This window comes from Dicentrarchus labrax, unplaced genomic scaffold (genome assembly GCF_905237075.1).
Source record: "Dicentrarchus labrax unplaced genomic scaffold, dlabrax2021, whole genome shotgun sequence".
Taxonomy (NCBI): domain Eukaryota; kingdom Metazoa; phylum Chordata; class Actinopteri; family Moronidae; genus Dicentrarchus; species Dicentrarchus labrax.
In genome coordinates, this window is record NW_026136707.1 from 68524 (window position 1) to 95114 (window position 26591).

General features: G+C 39.8%; 2 protein-coding genes and 1 long non-coding RNA gene across 3 annotated transcripts; all 3 read left to right on the forward strand.

Moving 5' to 3' along the window:
- The first annotated feature begins 4726 nt into the window (after positions 1–4726).
- On the forward strand, positions 4727–7341 carry LOC127366489 (uncharacterized). Its single transcript, XR_007885317.1, has 2 exons — positions 4727–4873; positions 7093–7341. It is a non-coding gene; the product is annotated as an uncharacterized LOC127366489 (long non-coding RNA).
- A 1120-nt stretch (positions 7342–8461) lies between these two features.
- Positions 8462–10584, forward strand: gbp (glycogen synthase kinase binding protein). Its single transcript, XM_051405434.1, has one exon. The coding sequence runs from the start codon at positions 8857–8859 to the stop codon at positions 9406–9408; it is 552 nt and encodes a 183-aa protein (XP_051261394.1). The 5' UTR covers positions 8462–8856; the 3' UTR covers positions 9409–10584.
- Positions 10585–18690: 8106 nt separating this feature from the next.
- LOC127366468 (excitatory amino acid transporter 3-like) lies at positions 18691–24745 on the forward strand. The gene is made up of 13 exons (XM_051405406.1): positions 18691–18728; positions 19605–19745; positions 19906–19998; positions 20177–20288; positions 20388–20430; positions 20511–20573; positions 20666–20847; positions 21274–21381; positions 21663–21785; positions 21878–22072; positions 22176–22310; positions 23404–23517; positions 24334–24745. Exons 1-13 carry the CDS (start codon positions 18698–18700, stop codon positions 24416–24418), a joined length of 1425 nt encoding a protein of 474 aa, XP_051261366.1. The 5' UTR covers positions 18691–18697; the 3' UTR covers positions 24419–24745.
- Positions 24746–26591: the final 1846 nt, after the last annotated feature.

A 26591-nucleotide genomic window follows, 5' to 3' on the forward strand; every position in this document is an offset into this window, starting at 1 on the left:
CGAACCACAGCACACAAACACTGTGTGTGTGTGTGTGTGTGTGTGTGTGTGTGTGTGTGTGCAGGATTATCTCCAAGGTTACTTGGCAGATTTCTGCTCAATGTTTTGACAACAACGACCCTCAGAGAAAGGAGGATGGAGGATGAAATATCCTGGTTGAAAATAACAAAAACACACGTGTGTATGTGTGTGCGAACATCTTTCACTGCTTCGTGCTTTGATTCAGAAAAGCTCACGAATCCTCACACGTGGAGTTTAAATTGTCCAAAAAATGCAACAAAAAAACAAAAACAAAGCAGCTAATCCAGTTATTTTATATGCAGTCAAACTGGATCGACACTGTTTCTTTTTATGTTGTGTATATTATTATTGCTGCTGTTTTACGGTTTACAGTGTCATTTAGTCATTTAGACCACCTTGTTTTTATGCTGTTGTTTGTTTTGTTTACACTTAAAACACACCTTTTCAATGTATTTATTAAAAGTTCCTTGAGTTGGCTGTGTTTAAATGTATGTGTGTGTGTGTTAACCAGCTTTGGTTCTATATCTGAGAGGAGCGTGTTCAGACATGGCCGACCATATAACTGCAGATAACAACAGAAATAAAAGGCATTTAACAGCTCAGCAGAACACAATGTACCTGTTCTAATCACTTTACTGCTGTGTGTGTGTGTGTGTGTGTGTGTGTGTGTGTGAATCATAGCTTATTATTATTATATAACTGCAAATATACTGTCATAAAATAATGTGATAAAATGTCCGAATGCAATAAAGATTCAATAATACTGAATAGTTCAACTCATTATCAGTCTCTTCATATGTGTGTGTGTGTGTGTGTGTGTTGTTTCCTGGATGCGTTATATAACACCACGCTGGTGTTTCAGTCCTGCTCAGCTCAGCAGAACATGACACGACGTTTGTTTTATCAGCTTTTGTCTCAAACAGCCGAGTTCACTGAAATGTTAACTTTAAGTTCATCAAACTCTGCGTGTGTGCAGACGATGTCAAATATTAGCACGGCTGCATGAAGAACAATGTGCTGCAGTCAGTGTCCCCTGCTCACCTCAGCTTTATCAAAGGGCTATTTATGGAAGTCTGAAACATTAGCTGAGAGAGTTTTACTCCAGCTACAACTTAATCACATGATTTTCATAACATAACTGTAAATGTTTTGGACTGCGTGGTGCATGGTAGTGGTTGAGTCATAGTGAAACCAACCACTGGTTGTAAACACACTTTACAGCTCTGTGGTAAAATATTAACTCCTTTATAACTGGATGTGTAATGAGTAAAGGAATTAGGAATTAATGGACAACGTGCTGCATTCAATCAGAGTCGGTTCACCGAGGAGAATCTGTTGCCAGAGGTTGAATATTGGTGTGTTTTTATTAGCGTATAATCACCTGAAAATGAGAATGATTGTGTGTTCAACCACAAAGGGAGCGGCTCCACCATGTTAAACCACCTTGTTTGTTTCTTTTCATTCACCCAGACTACAGTAGCATATAAAGCGGTTAACACCCCCCCTCACTACCTCCAGCAGCTGTAGTGGACCCGTTGGCGGACCCTGTCGGACTGAATGCAGCATCGGATGCCGACGGAGGACAGACTGACGGCGTTGAGTACTGAGGGTTTAAGTCAGCTAACATTAGCTGCACAGTCCATCAGGAAACTCCCATAAATCACCTCGGTACCGCTGTCGTCAAACTGTCCTCTGTCTGTCTCTGAGGTTGAGTTCACTGGGAGGCTGCTGAGCCCCGTTCAGTTGCTAACACTAACAGCAGCTACATTAACAGTTAGCAGAGCAGCCGGAGGACGTCGGAGGGAAAACCAGACAATATTCTCTCCATAAGATATGATCCAGTTTCACCCAAATCTCTGATAAAGTTGTGTGTTTGTACAGTAATCAGTGAGCTAATGAATCTTTGTGTCGCTAAAAGTTGAAGTTAGTTCGTTTTTACGTAAACACGCTTCACATTTAATTTTACAGGAAGACACAATTATTGGATTTTAATATAAAAACACAAAGAAATTGAGTTTTTGTAAATGTTTCTGTCATCCATTGTTAAATATGGGGACAATATAACTGATAATTTGATCTTAAAGGGTTCAAATGAAGCTACTGTAGTATAAAATGCAGATCTGTTGGATTGTGTTTCATCTTGTTTCAACCTGTTCTGGATCTTGACTCTCCTGCAGCAGGTGTTACATCCACGTCAACCAAAGTTATAATATATAAAGTATAATGTAGCATAAAGTGAAATACTTAAGTAAAATTACTTAAATTTACATAATCACTTTGCATAATAGCCCCAATTAATACACAAGAGTGAGAACGACATTGTTTTGATCGTTTTTTTGCTCATAAAAGTTATAAAAGGTGTTAAATTATGAAATTGACGTGTAAATACTTTACACTGTGCTGTTTTACAGTGGTTTCACTTCCTTTACGTGAAGAAAAGTCACGTTTTACTCAAGTTGTTTGACTGCACGTCCATAAATTCTCAACATACCACAGATTCCTGCGTACATAGTGCTAGAGGTATATAAGAACATGTCGGTTAGTTAAAAACAAAGCTGACAAAGTGAAAAATACTCCAACAGAAGCTCCATCTGGGATCTAGTCACTTGATAAATTGCTCAGATTAAGAAAGCTAGTCGATGTGTGGAGGGTGGCGGTGGCACAGGCTGAACACAATAAAGCTCTCCAGTCAGCAAATACACACACACACACACACACACACACACACACACATAATATCAAATATCTGAAACAGTGAGTGTGGGAATCATCAAGGTGAAGCACTCATTCATCACATAATCTCTGTTTATCAATCCCACAATGCCACAGGGGTGGAGAGAGGCGTGAAGGAGGAAGGAGGGCTCCGAAAAACTAGTTTTCACTCCCCACATACATCAGCTCATGTTCTCACACACACACACACACACACACACACACACACACAAAGCACATGATGTCTCTATGACTTCAACACATGAGGCATTATGTAACGCTGTGAAACGCCGATTGGCTCTGCAACTGTTCACATGTGGTTTTTACATATTTCTGTTGTATGTTTGTCTCCACTGGCTTCCTCCACGTGGAAAACAAAGGGTGGGTTCAGTGTCAAATATTAATCAAATATACTTACATAACTTAACAACATGCATCGCTACTAAACACTAAAGGAAGCACATTATAGGAGGACTCTGGTGTGCACATAAAGATATGAAAGAAACATTTTTGAACCAGTGGTTTGATCCTTTATTTAAATGAGCCGACTTTATGACAGTTTAACATGTTTGCAAACACCTCAAACAACTTTCAACCTTATGAAATAAAAAGAAATAAAAGTAATTTTAGTTTATTTAAGTATATAAGAACTACCTGTAGCACTTTCTGGGGAAGGTAAAACTGAAAGTGAGCACACCTTAACTGTCGCAATAATCCCTCAGTGCACAGAACAACTGTGTGCACAGTAGGAAAAGTAGGTGAAAGGTGAAGCAGGTAGTCGGCCTGTAAACTGTCATACGTGTTTATAGTTTATTGCTCGACTCTGTTTGACTAACCGGCAGTTTTGTTTCCAACTGATTGTCTGACTAAAGTAAAAAAAAACAACAACCAAAGTTTATTTATAAGTGACACTGGTGGCAACAAATGGTTAATACATGATCTTTTCCTACGTTTACTACATGAAGAAATGGAATATAATATTCATAAGTCTGTTTTTATTAGTATAAATCACCAGATGAGTTAATTTAACTGTTTTGTTTCAAATCATAGCAGGACACAATGGCGCCTCGCCTGCTCACACACAAGCTCATTTTACAGATAAATAGTAAAATATGTTTGTGAAAGTTTGGTGCGTTGAGCTGGACGGACTCACTGAGAATGAGCTGTCAATCACAAGGTAGCCCCGCCCTAAAGCATACCCTGCTTTATGGTCTGTTTTACTCTAAATGGGACCATCAGTTACTAAATGAACATCATGCTGTATGGAAGAAGACTGAAACTAGAGACTGAGACCAGAAACTCATCAGGAAACTGTTTACTGAGCTCATACATCAGCTGAGAAGTCGACTCATTTCTCCATAAGACTGAATGGTATCGGTGTGTTATTGCAACCAGTGGAGCTGCCCCCTGCTGGTTGTTAGGAGGACTGCAGGTTTAAGACACCTACTGGCTTCTCTTCACAGACTCTGTCCACTAATTAAATAAAAACGCAGTCATGATGTCGGGTGATCCGGTCTGACTTGCGGCCGGCGGAGGGGTCGAGGTCCATACTGCTGTGTGCTCGGGGGCTTTGTCATGTTGAAAGAAACAAACACAAACTGTTCCCAGTATTAGTCAGGGGAGTTAGCATGTAGCATGCACTGCTGTCCCCCCTGTGTGAAAGAGACGTGTTGTAGTAGTGCTGCCCGTCAGCTGAGCGACCCTCAGCCGGCCTCAGGAACATGTTTTAACAACACAACAATAACTTTTCTATTCAATTTGCTCTTTATAATTGAGGCTGTGATTATGTTTCTGTTTACAACACAGGCCCCGCAGGCTCCCACCGCAGCAACAAATAAATCCTTTGATATTACTTCCTGCCATGTGCAACCTCCTCACATTCCTCTCAGAGAGAGAGAGGTGTGTCTGAGAGAGAGAGAGAGAGAGAGAGGGAGGCAATATAAAAATGTCTCCCCCCTCTTTCTCTCTCTCTCTCTCTCTTTGAATGGAGGAAACAAACTCGGTGAACTCGAGCTGCTGGCAGCCGACCAACTGCTGTCAAAGTTGATCCTCTGGCTGAAAGGCCTGTTTTCTTTTCTGCTCGCTCTCCATTCAGCTCGGCCGGCTTCAGTGGCACCACACGTACGACTGCTGGAGTGAAGTACGGACCATCAAAATAATGATTACAAATGGAAAGTTTAAAGGATTTGCAGCGACCAAAGAGGGTCCAAATTCAAAGATACACTTCCCAAATTAGTAACAGTGGCGGATAGCTCCCCAGACTTCATAGAGCGGGGCCTGGTGCAGTCAGGCAGCATGATATTCACAACAAACCAGCTTTAAAGGATCAGGCTGTATATTTAATATTTCTTCTCCCTCGTGCAGGGAGCAAACAACAGCGTGTTTCACTGTATGACCTCTCCACCCTGTTTGTGGCTCCAAGTCGGTGGGTTCCCACTGAAGACGTGTATCTTTAAAAATACCTCCTAAAACAGCTGCTCTCTGTAGTTTTTATCAAACAAACGGAAGAAGTAGTCTCCGTTTGTTAGGGACTATTTCCAGTGTCAGACTAGTGCGGTGGTTCCCAACTGGGGGTCGCAAGGCGAGGGGTGTAAGGAAACTTAAACAATACACACAGTAGCAAAATGGAATTGTTATTTTTAAAGTTTAGATTATTATTTAAGATCTACAGTTTGAAGATCTGAACTATATTCAGCTCAAATTAAAAACAACCAAAGAGTGAAGAGAACAATAAGCAACATTGATTAACATTCATAAAACTTCCTGTTAGCCATGCATTTGGAGGTTGATACACAGAATCCCTTACAGTTATCTCTGTGTACTTATTGTTATCAGGTCCGTGGTACCGAGTGTTTGTGTAACAGCAGCGTGAGTCTGTGACTTTCTGCTTGTGTCCAAACGGCTGATATCTTTCCCTCGAGCTGAATGTCTTGCCTTGTACTTTTTCTCTTTAATGACGTTATAAGTGTGGCGGAGCTCCGGGTTCGACATATGTGTGTGTGTGTACGTATGTGTCGGGGGTTATTGTTCTAATCTTCGCTCTCTGTCGCTAAAAGTTGAAGATTGATTGACAGGTGGATGGTTATTGGTTGATTGGTTGGTCTTTATTTTGGTATAAATTGTTAAACAGGTGTACAGTTTGACTGGGGATTGGATGTAAAAGGGTTCAAATGACCTCACAGAGCTACTAACACAGACTCAACAGATAAAGCTGATACAGGCTTCAAACTGGACTTCCTGGTATGTATTCCAACACCAACTGGAAGACTATTGTTGGTCCACAGTTTACCTCTTTATTTATATCCTGCCTCTAAACACAGAACACCCTCTGCAGCTGTGAGTGTGATCACAGGCCTTACAGAGACGTACAGTATGACCCCCCCCCCACCTAGGATCCATACAGTGTTTTCTGCCTGTGTTGTTCTCTGTAAGGTTTATTAATCTCCTCTTCAGTCCAACTGCTGTCCCTGATTATCTCACACACACTGAAGGAAGGATTACAGTCACACACACAAACAAAGAAAGGGGGGATGAGGTCACACACTAATAGCGCTCCTGCCGTGGCGCTCGGGTTCAGGGAACTTGTGAGAGCAGCAGCTGTTGCAGACAAACAGGAATTGTGTTCAGCCACGCTGTTTACAACCGCCGCTGACTCACATACAGGAAAACATGAAAGACTGCGGAAGTGGGTGACCCATTTTTGTGCCAGCTCACTTCCTCGTGTTGTGTACCGAGTTTTTCAGCGTGAAGATTCCAGCCGTGGAAGCTGGACCGGAGGAAAGGGAGGAGGCCTGTTTAAAACATGACTCAACTGACTCACAGAGACTTCTAGATATCATTGTTTACAGCCACAGTGGGAGGTTGTTGTTGCAGATTTCTTGCACACTATTACAGTTATCTTAGTTTTGATTGTGTGCACTTTTGGGACTCCTGATGTAGACTCTATCCTGAGTCACTAGTCCCTATAGTATCCATTGTTGAAACACAAGCAGACACTGTGTACAGGGCGTGGACACACTAACAGAATACATGTTCAGCCCCGTTACAGCGGCTTGCAAGCTTGTGTTTTTCCATTCTTAAAGACCCCCTCCAGACATGTGTAACAACATACACAAATAGTCTGCTTGGAGCAATAATAATGTGTGTTTGATATATCCACAAAAAAAGGATCATTTCCACCTTAAAATCCTTAATGGTGCCTCAACACATGTCTGGAGGGGATCTTTGAAGGTTTAAAATGTAATATTTCCACATTAAAATGTCTTAAAACCACTATATATGTTGTGGAGTTGTGTTCTTAGATTTCTCAGAGTTTGAACATTGTTGGAAACATTTGGGATAATGTGTCATTTTGTTCAGGTAACGCTGCGTTTCACCGGTCGCCTGTCGATGGCGTCACCTCCTGAACCATGAACACTGAAGGAATCCTACCCGGGAGCAGCTGACTGTAATGGTGGACAACAACTCCCATGATCCCACGCTGCTTCACCACCTCATTAAACTTTAGTTTCAATGTACAATGAAATGATCTTATTCCTGTACTTTAATCTGTTGTAATGTCTGTATTCAACTCTTTTACCACCAAACTAATAAATCATATTTCACATATTTCTTTTCTTAACAGTTGAATTGAATCTAATCTCAAACACACTATAAATGCAGCATTTATGTGAATAATACAGTGTATGCATATATAAACTGATGAAATGATTCATTTTATCTGCATGCTGTAAAGTCATCTAAGTACTGTTGTTGTACCTTTCAGGAAGTGATGACTGTTTATCTTGGTATCACTCCCAACTGCCACAACCTCACTGGATTCCAGTATGACTGGACTCCTGCACGCTGCTGCCATTGAGACACACAGGAAACCTCAGCCGGGGCCCTCTGATTGGCCGACGTACCACGTGGAGGCAGTGATAGTAGCTCCTTATATGGCCATGAGAGCTCTCTCTTTGACTGGAGCATCAGGTTTAGCCCGGCTGCTGTTTCTCAGAAACAGAAATGTACACTGTGTTCTCCCGCAGATACACACCCTCCCTCCACTCCTATTGTCACTGTATGCACGCTGGATGCCAGCGGCTGGGCTCCACACGTTCACACTCACAGCCAAATATTTCAACTGTGTGTTTAGACGTTAGATATCTGATTTTATTACATATGTTTTTCAGTATGAAGAGACGTGGCTTCATCTTTGTCCTTTAGATGAAGAACACACGTGTTACACTGAATGAGATTCTGTGAGTTTCGAGCTGCACAACAAATGTTTTATCACGTTTTACACTTTATTTTATTGGCTGTTAGTAAACAGGATGCAATCACTGATGGTTCACACGTTTTAAAAGCTATAGGTCTACAAAGGTCTGCTGTTAGTGATTTCTATATAAGTATATATGTTTTATTATTATATTATTATTATTTATTATTATAGATCAAACTACAGTGTAATGTTTGATGTAGCAATATAGCTGAAATTCCTTATTGGGTCACAGAATTTGGTGCAACACTGGGTTTTGAGTGTGAACAGTGGTTACACAACATATTCTGATGATTTTCACCATTTCCTAATTTCAGCACGTGGTTGCTCACAGCTGAATATGTTCGGACATTTTACATTTCACCTTTTTCTGTTTAACACATGAGGAATAAAATAAAAACGTGTGTGCTTTGTTTGTTTTGCCTGGACAGACAGCAGCAGACAGTTATGACTTATGTAATGTCCATTTGAACGGAGCAGTCCAAAAAGCAAGAGTGCTCAGGTTGAGGCGGGAAACCACACGAGCGGGAAAAACCCCGTAAACGAGCGTTATAGTAAATCTATTGTGGTGGACGACTCTGTAAAGCTCGCTAACTTTATTAAACGACCGCGTTGTGCTTTGTAGCCTGACTCTTGCTTTAAAAAGCGATTTATTTTGGTTAACGGAACCCCCCTCCTCGTCGCGGGGAACATGGTACAGTCCGGAACGCGTCACCCATTGTTTACAAATGAAGCCTGGTTGTTGGTGAGTGCCGAGCGGCGTGGTGAGAGCGAGCAGCGGCCCGGCGGCTCTCAGTCACACCGACAAACAAACAAACAAACAAACAACACAGAAGATACTCCAGAGGAACCACACGTCCGCCATTATGCCCTGTCGGAAGGAGAACTACATCTTTCTGGAGCAGTCGGTCACCGTCGACTCGAAGGAGGTGGACGCGCTGGTGACGAAGATCGGCGAGGCGCTGCAGCTCCACAACAACACCGGCGGCCACCAGAAGACTGTGTCCGTGTCTGTGTCGTGTCTGCACGGGTTGACCGGCGGCGGCACCGGCGGGGTCAAACCGGCTCTCATCGGCGGCGGTGGAGGCAACGGAGGTGGAGGTGGAGGTGGAGGAGGAGGCGGGAATAGCTCCTCGGCTCCGGCGCAGAAACGCTGCTGCATGCGGCTCCGGAACCGGGGACACCGGGGGAGGAGCAGCAGGGCGAGCCCGTACCACATCCCCGGGTCGGACCCGGACTGGGACCAAATCAAACCGTGGAGCAAAAAGAGGATCACCGTGGAGGAGGACGACCCGCACCGGCTGCTGCAGGACTTAATTTTATCCGGGAACCTGATCAAAGAGGCCGTGAGGAGGCTCCAGTTCTCCGCCGCGGACTGTGGAGAGTTCCCGCAGGCGGCGGACGGGGTTCCGTCCTGATACCCGAACCGGACCGGACCGGACCGCGAACACATCAGACTGTTTAGAATTAAATTTCACAAGACTGGTAGCTATTTGTTTTTCTAATTTCATCAATTTTTTTCATGGGTTTATTGTGTGTGTGTGTGTGTGTGTGTGTGTGTGTGTGTGTGTGTGTGTGTGTGTGTGTGTGTGTGTGTGTGTGTGTGTGTGTAACGTTGCGTCGGCTAGCAGTTAGCTGAGCTTGCTAACTAGCCACCCGGCTGCTGTTGTTTATGTTTGAATGTGTGTGTGTGTGTGTGTGTGTGTGTGTGTGAGGCGTTCAGGGGCAGCAGTGCAGCATTGAGACAAACAGCTCTCAGTGTGTAATAATGTGTGAATGAGAAGTCCACCATCAGGAAACTAAAAGTGTTGAAGTTCAACAGGAAACAAACAAAAACAGTTTTAGTGGATTATTAAACGAATTCAGTGTTTTTTTTAAAAAGTAAACAAACAATTTCTTACAATTAAAAAAAAAACGACCCTTGTTGTTTCCCATACTTTAGAAATAGTTTCCCAATTTTGGTTTTCTCATTTCTCCCCCCTTCCTCTGGTCGAACAGGAAGTCCTGGTTTATTCATTTATTGACCACTCAGTCCCACAGTGTGTTTCTGTGGGGGGGGGGTCTGGTTGTCCATGTTGTTTACAATCTAATGCTGTGTGTTAAGAGCCACTGTACAGAGAGGAGAAAGGACGTGCCCTCCTCTTCCTCGCCCCCCCAGTTTGGTGAAATGAGCCTCTACCTGTCGGTTTATTCTCTTTAAAGCTGAGGTTTTGTCCTGGCGTGGTTTTGGCCCCCCCAGGGTGTCACAGGAAGGCAGCTCCACGTTTCATGGACATCAAACACGTGGTGGAAGACGGGGGGGCATGGGAAAGGGAAAGTAGAGGAAGCACGCCCTTTTCCCACAAGGCTTAGGGTGATGTGTAACTGTTTGTTTGTAATGGGGGGGGGGACGTCACATGACAACACTTTAGTGGTGCTTTCACCTTTTTGAATTCCCCAGCGGGAGTTCTGTTTGTGTTTTTTATTTTTTATTTGTTTCTTCTCTGTGTAAAGAAAATTCACCACGACTGCTTCGTACCGAAGTTCCTGATAATGTTCCTGAGTATCCAGGATCCTTTTTGTTGTCTTAATAAACTCAGTTTTGTTTTTCCAAACGATCTCTGTTGAGTTTTATTATTCCAGAAACGTCTCTCTCTCTTGTTTTCACCATTATCCGTCTGTGTGTCCGTCCTGCTTCCTCTGGGCCGGGGGAGTGTGTGGACAACGTGGTCTTGAAGGACACATGCTCGTTATCAGCCTATAAATACCCCCCCCTCCCTCCTCCTCCCCGGGTGGATCGCAGCAGGACCTGAGGTGAAAAACATGTTTTGCTCCGGCGGTCTCGCCAGTCAAGGTCCTACACATTGTTTATGGCGGCTCCCTCTGCTGTCGCTGCTCCGCCACTGAGGCTGCGTCGTCATCCGTCACAGCAGCAGATGGAGCTGAAGGGGGGCGGCTGACATTTTGTTTCGGGTCCTCTGGGTGGATGTTTAACGCAGACAGATCCTCCATTCAGTCTGTCTGTCTGTCTGTCTGTCAGGGCTAAAGTCCTGAAGCACTTAGAGCTGCAATGATTAGCTGATTGATCAATAAGTTGTCAGCTATTAAATGAATGGAGTCATTTGTTTAGAGGAATTCTCTGATTCAGCTTCTTCAATGTGAATATTTTCTAGTTTCTTCGACAGTAAACTGAATGTATGAGGCAACGAGGAGAATATTTAAAAACATTTTATACGCCTAATCAATTAATCAGCAGGTTCTGAAGCTGTGCTGGAAGTCGGGCTGCTCAGGGGGCCGCAGCACCCCCTCAGATCCAACTGCCAGTGTTTGTCCCCTCTGGGCTCCTGTAGATATAAACGTCTCATTCTAAAGAAACAGAACGCTTTCTATGTTCAGGTACACATAATATTCATACAGCCGATCCTCCTCAAGGTTTCACACATAATACTATTAAAATAAAACCAGTATCCGGTTCATCAGTCTGCGACGTGGTCACGTCTCTTAATGTAACGACAAAAGTCTCTTAAAAATGAGAAAGTATCACAGTGTCATTGATCTGTTGACCTCTGACCTCAAGATATCTGAATATAAATCTCTTTACAGACCATATTTGGAATATTTCTGCATACTTGGGTCTATGAACTGTGTTTGAATTACATAAACTGGGAATACTGAGCCACCCCTGCTTGAGTCAGTGTCCCCCCCCGAAGCTGTTGTCTGAACCTCTTTCTTGGTCGACGTAATCAAATACCTTTATTAAATGAATTAAAGAGCCCGTTAAATGTGTCATTTGAAGGTTTATTTAACAAGCACCAGGTGTTAAAGTGAGTGACTGAGGGGGGGGGCTCTCTGAGTGTGAGACTGAAACACTGAATGAGCTCGTCTTTATCCTTCAGGTCGGCCTCCCACGCGGCTCCGCAGCATCACTGACGCAACCAGAACACAAACCGGGAGATAAAAATAGAAACACTGCAATTGTATAAAAGAAGTGATAACACACTCTCTCTGTCTCTGCCTGCGTCTGCGTTCGGATCAAATTACATAATGTTTACTGTAAAAAACCTGCTGTACAACCACAGCTCTTCATCACATGTAGTGTATGTGGCATTGTGGGTAAATGTTTTACAGAATATTTCAGTATAGAGATATTAGTAACAGTCATATATATTAATATAACTGGATATGTTACAGTACAATATAATAAAATACAGCAGGAAACATGTAGTAACACTGTTGTAAATAAAGTTTAAATACAGCGACTTTCTGTAATTATATGAGGGAATTCTTTACAGTGTTAGTCTGTTTTTCTAAAAGCAACAACGTGGTCCGTTTAATACATCCGTTCATTGTTTTTGTTCCAGAAAATGTTGATCTCTGTTTCCCAAAAGCCCACAGTGACGTCCTCATTGTCTCAAATATCCAGTTTACTGTCCCAGAGAAAGAAAAGTCAGAGTAAAAGATGTCCCCTGATAAGAAAGACACCTGAATGATGGACTGATTGTGGAAGATGGAGGCTAACTCTGAGGTTTCTCTCCTGTTTTATTCCACTGACTCGTGTTGGAAACAACGACGCAGTCAAACAAAGAAGTAAAGACGAGTAAAATAAAATCATTTGAAGTCCTTTTAGTGAAGTAACTGAATCATAATGAGAAAATGAAGCGCCTTTAATAAAGTGTAAAGAATTTATTTCTGAATTACTTTAAAATGAAGTAATCTTAACGTTACTTTATGCATCAGGTAGTTTTACATTAATCATGTTTTTATTTCACAAAGAAAAGTCGTAAAATTCATGTTGTTCTTTTCCAGGAAGCCATAAAGTCATTTAATAACAGTGTCATTCAAATTGTGACTCAATCACTTCACTAAACTGACTTTATTCATGTAGTATTTATAGTAATTATACAAGATTACTTTATTTTTAAAGCAGTTTTTAAATGAATCCTGTAACTTTTGTTATAAAGTTGTAAAATTTAGACTTTCGTGACTTAAATGTAATAAGATTGTGACTACATTCAGAGGTAATCTTTAATAAGATTATGAGTGTACTCTGTCCCCCTGACGACGGCCCGGTTACCTGCAGATCATCACAGTCTGGATCCAGTGAAGAGCTGCTCGCTGTGGACGGTTGGACACAATCAGGACTAACTAACTGACCCCTGACTGGATGTGGACTGAAGGTGTCCTCTGGTGTCATAGCGCCCTCTAGTGGACGCTCACACTCGTCACACTGCAGAGGGAACACTGTGTATAATTACAGTACTGTACAAACTGCTTTATGGTTCTCACTTCTCAACGTTACATCAGTTTATACTCTATTAAGTTAACATAACTCTGTGTATTGTTTGTTATCATTCCTTTATATTCCACAGTAGAGTCACTGTGAACTGGCTGTATAAGTATACAGTATAAACTGATAAGTGTGAACCATAAATACTGTAATTATTTGAAAAAGAAGCAACAATTAAACAATCTACAGTTACATAAAGAAGTAAAGACTGTTTCTCTACTTCTCCATCAACTTTATTCTTTACTCTTAAATTGGATCCCCGTTCGTCTTCCTGGGGTCCACACACAAACAATAACAATAAAAACAAACAACAACGTAAAATCACAGTGTCAATAAAACAGGAAGCAAGATAAATATAAAAGTCAGAGAAATTATTTATATATGAAAACAATAAACACAGTAACCTAAAATGTAAACAAAAACAATACATATACCGTAAACAACAAAAAGATTAAAAATAATCTATATATATATATATAATAAATCTATATAACATTCATCAGCTTCAAACCCTCTGCAGTGTGACGAGTGTGAGCGTCCACTAGAGGGCGCTGTGACACCAGAGCACAGAGGACATGTAACGAAGTGCAGGTATCGGGACTGTGGTCGGGGAGAGAGTACACTCATAATCTTATTAAAGATTACTTCTGAATTTACAGGAAAAGTCATCATGTAGTCACAATATTATAAAAATTTAAGTCATGAAAGTCTAAATTACAAAAGTTTTTTAAAAACTACTTTAAAAATAAAGTAATCTTGTAAAATTACTATAAATACTACATGAATAAAGTCAGTTTAGTGAAGTGATGGAGTCAGAATTTGAATGACTTTCTGGAAAATAAATATCTAAATTTTACAACTTTTTAATAAAATATACAGGATTTATTTAAAAAATAAAATCTCAAATAATTTATTACTGTGCATAAAGTCATTTTAGTGAAATAATGTAATCAGTAAAGTAATTCACTGTTTTGAAGTTTAAGTGAATCATATTATTACAACCTTGTAATTTCTTAATTACTTTAAAGTGAGTTAATCAAATAAATCACTTAATCACATTAATCACTTTATAAATCAGGTAGTTTTACAATAATTGTGTAATTTCACAAAGAAAAAGTCGTAATATTAAAGAACAAAGTCGTAATTTTACAAGAAAATTCATAAAATCACAAGTTAAATTGTCGTTTTAAAAGAAAAAGTCCTGATGTGAGATTGAAATATGAAATTATTGCACCTGAACTGTACAAACATCTGATCTCAACCGTCATATAAACCTTAAACACACATTAAATCATTTAGTTTATATCGTCTTCAGTTATAAAACACGTGGCCGAGCACGTCGCCGGCAGCAAACGGAGATCAGAGAAGAGAGAAATGAAAGAACTGTTGTTGATTAGTAATCGTATTTAATGGCAGATTATAAAATGTCACCAGCAGGAGAATAAAGGGATCTGCTGAAGCTATAATGGGACCGAAGATTGGTGACGAAGAGGAGCCGGAGACACGGGGAGAGACAGCCTGAGGGGTGTCAACATGTTTGTGAATTTTACCAAATAATTTGAATATTTTACCCGACTGCTACATGACTCAGACACAGAAACACATGCTTTGTGCTGCAGGCGACCGTCAGAGCTGCTTTTAAATCCTGCTGAAGGTTTAATGTGACATCAAATAAAACCTGAGAGGATAAATTTACCACCTCGTCTAATGTCAGTGGAACGGGACAGAGGCCGGTGTGAGAGACATTTAAAGACTCCTTTTAGTGTTAAGTTGTGGTGATTAAAACACATTAAACTAATATATAAAGTAGGATAAACCCCTCGCTGTAAAAGAAAACAATAAAATAATGAATATTTAATATTTACACTTTAAAACCAATAAAAATGAGCTATAAAAACAGGTGAACTCTGCTATGATACAAATAATCAGTCTTACATTGACAGAAGAGTGCTGTTATTATTATTCGATTTGTCTTATTTTAATCTGAATTTTAAAAGTTTTAGAGTATTAGGGCCATATTAAGAGGAAAAATAAATAAATTAATATATAAAATTTTGGAAATTACGAGAATAAAGTCATAATATTACGAGAACAAGTATATTTTCTCGTAATATTACGACTTTATTCTCGTTATTTAAAAACAAAAAATGTATTACGTGTTTGGGAACTGATTCTCAGGTTCCTTTTCCTTTAAGTTTATATCTTAAATAATAATTAAAATAAATAAATAAATAAATGAATGTTCCATTTAGTTTTGCTCAGAAAAACGAATTAAATGTTGACATACAGACCTGTTACGACCCCACGTGGAGCTTTGGTGACCCCTAGTGGCTGCTGTCGGAGAGCTAACGTTGCTGCGATGCAAACTAACACTAACATTGTAATTCTAGACGTGCAGTTGGTAAAAGCTACAGGAAGAGCTGTGTGAGTCGGTGAATCTTCCATCATCTGATCTTTATTGTTCTCCCGGCTCGGCCTCATTAACCCTCATTCATCCTCTGAGCGCCGGCTGTTCCCGGGCGGTCGTATGAAGTCACCGAGCCTTGCCGGTCCTCGCCGGTGGAGCTGCTGCAGATGTTTCCAGACTGTGAGGCTGTTTTTATCTGATGGCACCGACGTCAGGCTGCTGCTCACAATGGAAGCTGATTTACTGCAAACTGAAACGCAGCAGGAGCCGAAAATACGAGCTGCTAACATCCAACGCAGTTTTATTTCATCTCAGCTTCACATTGAGAGTGAAATGAGAAAAACACTGAATTTACCAAAATAAACCTGTTAAGTATGTATGGTTGTTAAGAAAAGTGTAAAAAATACTTAATGTGGACAAAGAATTGTACAAAAACTTTAGAAAAACTAATCTCTGATGTGTAAAATGAGCGATTTCAATGAATTTTCCACAAACTTCCTGCAGTTCTTGTGTTCGCTGTTTGGGTTCATTGTGCAGTTTGTTCTGTACTGGTATTGTTATGCATTGAATATAATGTGATATATCCATAACATGTGTAAATTAGCCAGGGATGTGTGTGTGCAGAGGTCGGATGTCTGCAGACTGTCAGTTTGAGCTCTGGAGAACATCGTCTCCTCGTGGTTTCACACTCTCACGCCGCAGACGCAGGAACAAACGCCATGCTCGTTACGACACGGCTCGTTTATAGAAAGAAATGTTGGACGTGAAGGTGAGCAGAAGCAGTTCAGACCGGGACTGAATGCAGGAGGACAGTTTGACTGCAGGGAATAAAGGACCATTGTCAGCTGGTGCATAAAGTATCAACACATGGAACAAATTACTGTCTAAAGCCACAACAACTGTGAATTCACCTGTTGAATTATATTTATCCTCAAGATAAATTTCACATTGCCCATAAACAAGCAACCAGGTGGGTTTAAAACAATAAAATATGTTGAAAAATCAAAACTTTTAAAGAAACAAAAAGCTAAAATTATAAAGCAAATAGCAAATAGTATAGGAAAGGAGGAACTGTTATTGGAGCACAGCAACAAAAGGGACGGGAACTTTAATCCGACTGATTTAACATTTTCATGAACTGCGATTTATTTTTTTAATTAGCTTATATTAGAGAAACACAAGCTAACTAGCACAAAGACAGTGTTATTATGACTCAGACCTTTTATTGATCCCTGTGGGCTGACTCAGCTTACAAACACTATAGGTATAAAAGAAAATACAGTGTAAGATAAACAATAAACTCTTAGCTAAATATAGAAAGTAAACAATAAACAGTAAACAATAAACTCTTAGCTAAATATAGAAAGTAAACAATAAACTGTAAACAATAAACTCTTAGCTAAATATAGAAAGTAAACAATAAACTGTAAACAATAAACTCTTAACTAAAATATATATAAAGTAAACAATAAACAGTAAACAATAAACTCTTAGCTAAATATAGAAAGTAAACAATAAATAGTAAACAATAAACTCTTAGCTAAATCTAGAAAGGAAACAATAAACAGTAAACAATAAACAGTAAACAATAAACTCTTAGCTAAATATATATAAAGTAAACAATAAACAGTAAACAATAAACTCTTAGCTAAATATAGAAAGTAAACAATAAACTGTAAACAATAAACTGTAAACAATAAACTCTTAGCTAAATATATAAAGTAAACAGTAAACAATAAACAGTAAACAATAAACTCTTAGTTAAATTTAGAAAGTAAACAATAAACTGTAAACAATAAACTCTTAACTAAAATATATATAAAGTAAACAATAAACAGTAAACAATAAACTCTTAGCTAAATATAGAAAGTAAACAATAAACAGTAAACAATAAACTCTTAGCTAAATTTAGAAAGGAAACAATAAACAGTAAACAATAAACAGTAAACAATAAACTCTTAGCTAAATATAGAAAGTAAACAATAAACAGTAAACAATAAACTCTTAGCTAAATATAGAAACTAAACAATAAACAGTAAACAATAAACAGTAAACAATAAACTCGTAACTCAAAATATATATAAAGTAAACAATAAACAATAAACTCTTAGCTATTTATAGAAAGTAAACAATAAACAGTAAACAATAAACTCTTAGCTAAATATAGAAAGTAAACAATAAACTGTAAGCAATAAACTGTAAACAATAAACTCTTAGCTAAATATAGAAAGTAAACAATAAACAGTAAACAATAAACTGTTAGCTAAATATATATAAAGTAAACAATAAACTGTAAACAATGAACAGTAAACAATAAACGTTTAGCTAAATTTAGAAAGTAAACAATAAACAGTAAACAATAAACTCTTAGCTAAATATAGAAAGTAAACAATAAACAGTAAACAATAAACAGTAAACAATAAACTCTTAGCTAAATATATATAAAGTAAACAATAAACAGTAAACAATAAACCCCTAGCTAAATTTAGAAAGTAAACAATAAACAGTAAACAATAAACTCTTAGCTAAATATATATAAAGTAAACAATAAACAGTAAACAATAAACTCTTATCTAAATCTAAAAGTAGAGCTAAGAATAAAAATAAAATAAAATAAATGTAGAGAACTGTATAGAGGATAAATATATAAAGTAAACAATCAACAGTAAACAATATATAATATAAATAGATAACAATAACTGTATAGAGGATAAATATAGATAAATAAACAGGTAAAGGTCTTTTATTGCTTTATAGCTTCAGTAATAAATAGATATGGAGTTACAGTTTCTAGGTCATTCTGTTTGTCGTCATCCAAACGTTGGATTCGAACAATAACAGCAGAACAAACCGACGACTCTTCACTCCGTATTATTCCGATCGCTGACGTTCACTAGCGTCGGTTTGTCGTTAACTTGCAGTTCAAACTGAATTTGTTTGGTTAAAGATGGAGGAAACTCAGGAGGAGTCTGCCATCAGAAGATGCTGCGTGGACATGAGTAAACTCCGGAGCTGCGTTGTCCAGAACGTCTTCATGGTCTCCAGCCTGCTCTCTGTGGCCCTGGGTGAGTTAAAGCAAGTTAGTGAGCTATCCAACTCAAATCATTTATTTAATACCTGTAAACAAACCGTATTAGTTTAATCATTGTGCTTTAGCGACGTTAGTTTAAAGTAAGTTAACGTAATTAGTTGAGGTGAACATTTTATTGGCCACGTTATGTTGCCGTGGCAACGCGGTAGGTGATTTAAACATAACGTTAACTAACTGTTGGTGTTTCCCCGGAGACGGGATTTAAGATAATGTCAGTCGTGGTTTGAGGTTAGCGATTACAAAGGTTTCAGGTTTTAGGGTAAAAACACGACGTTGGTTAGCTACGCAGCTAACTAGCTGCTACAGTTAGCTTACATCTGATGTGACTATATGTTGCTTTTAACTTTTAACCACCTTTAAAATGTGGAAACGTTTAACTTTTTTAACTTTTATATATGTCAGAAAAACACTAGCTAACTTAGCTAGCTAATCCACACCGATTGTTAACGTTAACTCACTTTAGTGAACAAATACAACGAGCTAGGATGAGCTAGCTCGTTAGCTCGTTAGCTCACGCTTTGCTTCTTCAAGATGCGGTTGTCTTTTCAACTTACATTAGCTTAGCACGTAGCATATGCAACTTTAAGAGTATTGATCAATGTAATGAAACGGTTCAGTAGAAAAACAAACACATTAGACTTCTTACTCTGAGTATTTTAACATCTTTAAACATGTCTGGAAGATATATTTAAGAATTCTGTGTGACTTCAGTAAAACATCTGTATTTGTGTTTGTTGTGTTCTCACTCATCATCATATATGTTGTTGCTGTGTGTATATATTTATAAATATACAGTATTTGTTTGTAATTATAATTATAATATATATATAATGTCTATTGTCCCACACAGGGATCCTTTTTGGCCTGTTTGCCAAAACCTGCTTCACCCTGTCGGAGCGGGAACAATTCTACGTCGGCTTTCCGGGAGAAATTCTCATCAATCTGCTTCAGTTGGTTACGGTTCCTCTCATTGTGACCAGTGTGATAACAGGTGAGCCCACAGGTGTTATAGGTTATCCATGTTACACACATAAGGCCATTTAACTGTGATTATATCGTGATTATAAATTGTAAATTGTATTGTAAATGTGTACTCGTGTTTGACTCCTCTGACCTTCAGTTTGTGTTTTATGTTTAATATTTCTTTACAGGAGTCTCTGCTCTGAGTGTTGACACCTCCAGGAAGATAGCCATGCGTGCGGCAGTGTACTTTGTCTCCACGACTTTTGCATCTGTGACTATAGGTAATGAGACTTTACTTAAGGAATTTGTTTATTTCGATATGTTGGACTTAATATTTCTTTACAGACTGTCACAAAAAACTCAAATTGTGTTCCCAGTGTGGGTTCATTGTGCAGTTTATCAGTTGTTGGAAACCAGTTTACTCAGGGATTCATGTCTGACCCTGGATCTGTGTTGTAGGACTGATACTGGTCCTGCTGATGAAGCCCGGAGCTGCTTACAGCATCGGCAAAAGCGAGGCAGAAGAAGAGGAGAGCTTCTCCACCGTGGACGCCTTGTTGGATCTCGTGAGGTGGGACGAGGGCGACATTATGTCTGAGATTAGGATGAATTCGTCCACATTTTACAAGCCTTTTAGACTCATTTGGACCTTTTTCTGGATTCTTTGCAGGAACATGATGCCGCAGAATCTGATCCAGGCTTGCTTCCAACAGGTATGTTGTTCACCGCTACCATTTCCTGGCTTTTCCACCGAGGCGACAGTGTGATATTTACATTATCATTCTTCTCCTAGTACAAGACGGACAGGCTGGAGTTTGAAGGGCACAGAGTCGACCCAAATTCCAGCGTGGAGACGGTAAAGCACTTCCCCGTCGTCAGCCTGAAGACTGGATCCACTCGGTCGCTCTCAGGCCGCTGTAACTGACGAGTTTTCCTGCCTTGTTTCAGAACGTCACAGAGGTGCAACTGGTGGGTCACTACGTGGAAGGAGTCAACATGCTGGGCCTGATTGTGTGCTCCTTCCTCTTCGGAGTGACCCTGAAGAGGATGGAAGAAAGAGGGGAAACCCTCGTGTACTTCTTCATCATCCTCAACGAGATGACCAAAAACGTGGTCAACTGGATTTTGTGGTAAGGTGAAACGAAGAGATGGATGTCGTGAACGAAGGCGATGAGTTCATTCGTGTGAAAGCTGCTCAGGAAGCAACCCGTTAACTTCCTGTTCAGCTCTCCGTTAACTTACGTTTGGATAAACGATTTAATCGTGCAGATTTTCTAGATTTTCAAACTGTTATCGGACCGAATGGATCAAATTCTGATAGTGAAACGAGTCATTTCATTTCATTAAAACCAAACTGATGCTAAAAATAAACAAACATCATGACATCATCAAAAATGTATTCGACTTAGATCTTTTTTAGTTTGTCCCATCTGCTAACATTGAGGCTTTATAAGCTATACTGCAGTCAGCCACCAGGGGGAGATAGAGATGTTTCGGCTCTGCCTTTGGAGAGCTGCCATGTCGTCCATCTGATTCTCTGGTGTTGTACCCTCCAGCTACCTACCAGTGGGAGTTCTGTTCATGATTGCAAGCCACGTCGTCGAGGTTCACGACTGGGAAACCACCTACAAACTGGGGAAGTTCATGGCGGTGGTTGTCATCGGGTATGTTCTCGTCCTCCTCTATGTTCTCCTTTAGCACTCGTACCAAAATACATGCATTTTATTTGCACATTCAGCAGCATTTCAGACCCTTATAGCAACTAGTGATATACTTAATGTCCCTGATAACACAGCGCTGCAGGGTTACACAAAGCCAATGGGATTTTTCCATTTATAAAATACCTTATTGCTGGGGAGCTGTTCTTGATTCATTTTGGGTTTGTTATTTAAGGCGTTTATTAAGCCCTACCTTTGCTCATTGAGTATTAAACTGTGTGTTTCAGGCTCATAATCCACGCAGTATTAGTTCTACCAACGGCCTATCTTCTGTGCGTGAGACGCAATCCATGGGTCATCATTAAGGGGGTTTCTGCTGCCTTACTGACCGCAGTGCTCATCTCGTCCAGGTAGGACGGGGATCTTAGAGCTTTCTGATGTTATCTCTGTGCGTTCATGCCGTTATCGCGCACTAAGAACGGTTCGCACTGTGTCTCCCAAGCTCCGCCACGTTGCCGATCACCTTCCGATGCTGCGAGGAGAAAAACAAGGTCGACCGCAGGATCAGCCGCTTCATGCTGCCTATCGGGACCAACATCAACATGGACGGGACGGCCCTTTACGAGGTGGTCGCAGTGGTTTTCATCGCCCAACTCAACAACATCTATCTGGACTTTAGCCAGATAACCACCATCGTGTAAGTCACGACCGGAGCAAAATAAAAGTACATCACACAGGACAGTTTGATGTTACTGTGTCCACTCTGCTCACTGAAGAGCTTTTCTGTGTTTGCTCTGCAGCGTGACAACAGCAGTCTCCAGTATAGGAGCCGCAGGGATCCCGGCGACAGGAGCAGTGACCACCCTCTTTGTTCTGTCTGCAGTCGGTTTACCTGCAAAGGAAGCGTCCATCTTGGTGGTTGTAGAATGGCTGCTGTACGTTCAAACTCCCCTCCTCTTGTTGTTCCTACAGTGAGATGTTTGATTGAGGTCTGTGCAGAGTTTGTTTTTACATTCACCTGCTGAAAGTGGAAAGTTTCTCTGAGCTCATTGGAAATCAGATTGTAAGGGGCGGGGCCTACGAGCATGATTTGTGACATCACAAATACCTTGGAGGTCAACCCCGGTCCAGTATGCAGCTTCTACAGTGAGATTCACTAGTGCTCAGACACTGAGGATGGACTTTACAGTTTTGTGTCCAGCAGGAAAACTTTAGAAATGAACTTTGAAGGAATTTTTTGCATATTCCTAGTTTCTGGGAGTTTTAATGAGGTAGAAGGAGTCTTTTTAAGGATTTTAATCTGGTATATATTTCCATTATTGTTCCAAGCAGACTATTTTGATCTTCTACCAGTAGTTTAAAGTCAGAAATGTGGCAATCTCTAATGAGTAGCTAGCTTCTTTACATAATATAGTCAGTGCGATTTTAGTGATGTTATGAAATTTAAAGGTCCAGTGTGTCACATTGAGGATCTATTGGCAGAAATGTAATATAATATCCACAGGTATGTTTTCATTAGTGTATAATCACCTTAAAATATGAATCGTGTTTTCGTTTCCTGAGAATGGGACGTTATTATCTACAGAAGGAGTGGGTCCTCTTCTAGTGGAGTCCGCCATGTTGAACTACCTTGTTTCTACGGTAGCCCAGAACTGACTTTCAAGTTTCGTGGCCACTGTAGTTTCTCCTACACGTTTGCTACTAAATCTGACACACTGGTCCTTTAAAGCTGAGTTCAGATCAAACATTTGCAGTGAGACTATTTGAAACTTGCCACCACTCGTGCTGCGTCATTTCACATCAGTGCAACGAGACAGTTTATCATCTCCACTGCAACAACTTCTCAGGGTTTTTTATAAAGCTGAATATAATTTGTTGCGTCCTAAAATACAAAATGATAATAAACTTTAATCTTGTTGCAAATCTCCAGTCTGAACTGGGCCTAATGTACCGACAGTACACAGTGTTTAGCTGAGCTGTATTTTCTGCCTCCGTACCTGACTGGGATTTACCTTTTTTTTTTTCCAGAGACCGCTGCAACACTGTCGTCAATGTTTTGAGCGACTGCATCGGCGTGGCGCTCGTCGACCAACTGTCCCAAAAGGAGCTGGCACAAATGGAGGAACATCAGAATCAGACGAGGTGACGGCCCAGATGGATTAATACTAGTGCTGTCAAACGATTCGAATATCTAGTCGCGATTAATCGTATTAATGTCATAGTTAACTCGCAATTAATCGCACATTTTTATCTATTCTAAATGTCCCTTGATTTCTTTTTGTCCCATTATTTTTTCTCATTTTAATGCTCTTATCAACATGGAAAAGTGGATCGGCTTGCTTTGTGCAAATGTTTTTATTGAAAAGTCATCCATTGTCGCCTGGCTTTGACGGGGGGGCGGAGAATTCGCATCAGCTGTGTGCTCGGCCATCAAGTGGACGTGCTGCGATGATAGCTCAGTTCACAACGACAAAACACACAGAGCACTTTGTTCTTGTCAACGGAACCATTTGGCAACTTTTTAAAAGTAAACTTTCCATTCAGAATATTATTGGCATCCATTTCGGCGTCTCGCGCTCGCCATCCACTCAAAAACGTCTACTACTCTTAAACAAGTATGTGCGGCGTGCCTGTTGTTTGTTTCTGGTCTGGCTAGATCCGGTGTGGTGTTGTAGTTTTTCTAACGTTGCAACAGCATGTGAAAAAAACTACAAAGTTAAACAAACGTTAATCTCGCGATAAAAAAATTGACGCCGTTAAAATGGGTTTGACGCCGTTAATAACGTGTTTAACTGACAGCACTTATTAATACATGTTCAATACTCGGATAAAGGAGGGAAAGGTTGACGGAGCCTCTGGACGTCAGACAGATGTTTTAACAGCAGCTGGAGACATTTACTCTGGAGTTTACAGTTTGTGTCACACCATTAATGGCCGCGTTGTGTTTTGTCCGACCAGGGTGGCTGACGGAGATGAGGGTTGTTCCGGGACCCCGGGCTCTTTTGAGACTATCGTGTCTCTTCATACGCCACCGGAAGTGTAACCGCTCCAAGACCCAGAACCAGAGCTGACGGTCAAACGGTTCCCTTCTGTTATTATTTTACTTATTTGGTACAATGTGTGTTTTTGTTCTGTTATTTTACAGCAGTAATGCAGCTGCCCGTAATAGATGTAGTTAAATGAATTGAACTGGTAAATAAATGTTAAGAAACTCCGGACATGTAGTTTAATTCCCGAGAGGACAGAACAACATCATCCACTGGGTTGAACTGGTGTTTTCCACCAGCAGCCGAAGATCTCTGTGTGTCATATGTGGAATATCACTGAAATCCCTATGAAGGTATGAATTAAAGAGTACTGATGCTTTTTATGTATATTTGATTGATTGGTGCAGAAAACAGCTTCAATAAAATCAATCATCGTGATTTGAGGCCACATGACAAATCACCATCTGCAGTTCCACAAATTCAAAAAAGAAAATATCTCATAAGATTACAATTTAACAACCAAAGAGACTCGTTTTAATTTTTTTGCAGAAATGGATTAAAATGACCAAATAGTCTGGAAATAATAATAAAAAATGTATATTTTTAACCTAATGGTGAATATTTAGATTGAAACTCAGCAGTTTGTACCTGTATGACACTTCAGAGTGGGTTAACACTCCCTTTTCATTTCGGCCGTGTGAGTCAGTCTAGCTGTTCACACCAGACACACATGGACTTGCAGCGATCTCTGAAGGGTCACGATGAACCTGAGATTCTCCGTCATTAACAAACTGGAGTTAAAGTCGATGCCAGGCCTGTGAGCAAGTGCTGTCCTGATCAGTTGTTACGGTTGTTCAAGGTGCTCACATGATGTTAAAGAATAGAAATAATAATTATATTACCACATTTAACACTATATATACATATAGAAATGGAAGATGTATGTATAGGTATATAAGTAAACTGAAAATAGAAACAGAAGTATAATAGGAGCCTAAGTATAAACCTTATAATACAATAAATACAATATATGACAATATATACACAGAAGTAAACGTATGCCAGTATGTGATTGATGTATGAATAATAGTTTATATTATTTTATTATTTATATTATTATTTAAGGAGTCCTCCTTAAAGAGCAACATTTCACCTTCAGACAACCAAAACAATATTTTTATATCACACAAAGTGTAACTCAAAGATCTCTCTGAGCTTTTATAGCGTCACTGTAATGTTTCAGTATCTTAGCTACTGTAGATATTTCAACAGGCCAGATTACCATTAAACATACTGGAGACAGTGACTCCCTAGCACCACCTTCAGGCCAAGAAATATAAAGATCTGACAGCATACAGGATGGATTCCTGGTGTGTTTGATTATCCTCTATAATATCAGATACTGTAGGTGTGTGGAAGCTGACCCACTTCAGTCTGTATCGTCCTGAGGAGACGAGGACGGTTTGGAGGGAAGGATGTGAGCCTGGCCTGGTTTTCCCCCCGTCACAGCTGGGAATAACCTGCAGCTTCGTCCTTGGAACGATCTCCGTCCACCTCCAACGTCTTCTCTCTGAACAGAACTGGGCTAATGAGGAGTCCCAGGCTGGGAATGATGGGAAAGCAGGAATGATCTGAGCAGGCGGAGACAGTCGTTCCCTCGGCGCGCGCTCTGCTGTGGTCGTTATTTCTGAGCTGCTGACATGAATAAAAGGTTTTTTTTATTTTGTCCAAATGACATTAAGTGTAACTAATAATTCTTTTTATTATTGATTTCTCTGTTTTTGTCACATTTTAGAATTTGATAACTCAACCGAACAATTAAAATGAATGCAGATACATTTTTAGCAATTTCAGTGCTAATTCAACCTTTAATCAGTTATTTTCCACTTTATTTATGAAAAGTATATTTATTCTTATTTAAATGTTGAGGTACAGTTCAGGTGGTTACATATATTTGTATATATTGTCTCTTTTTATTGTCTCTATTTTATCTTTATTTATTTATATCCTTCTGTTTGTTTATTTTGCACCAATTTACTAAATTCCTTGTATGTGAAAACCTACTTAACAATAAACACGATTCTGATTGACTGATGAAGAATGAGATGATTTTTTTCCCTCAAAAAAACTCACAACAATGTCAATAAATATGAGAAATGTTTCTCTGAGACTTGTTATTAGATTGATTTTGAGTCCCTTCAGGATTTTTAAGGCTGTTTTGGGGATTCT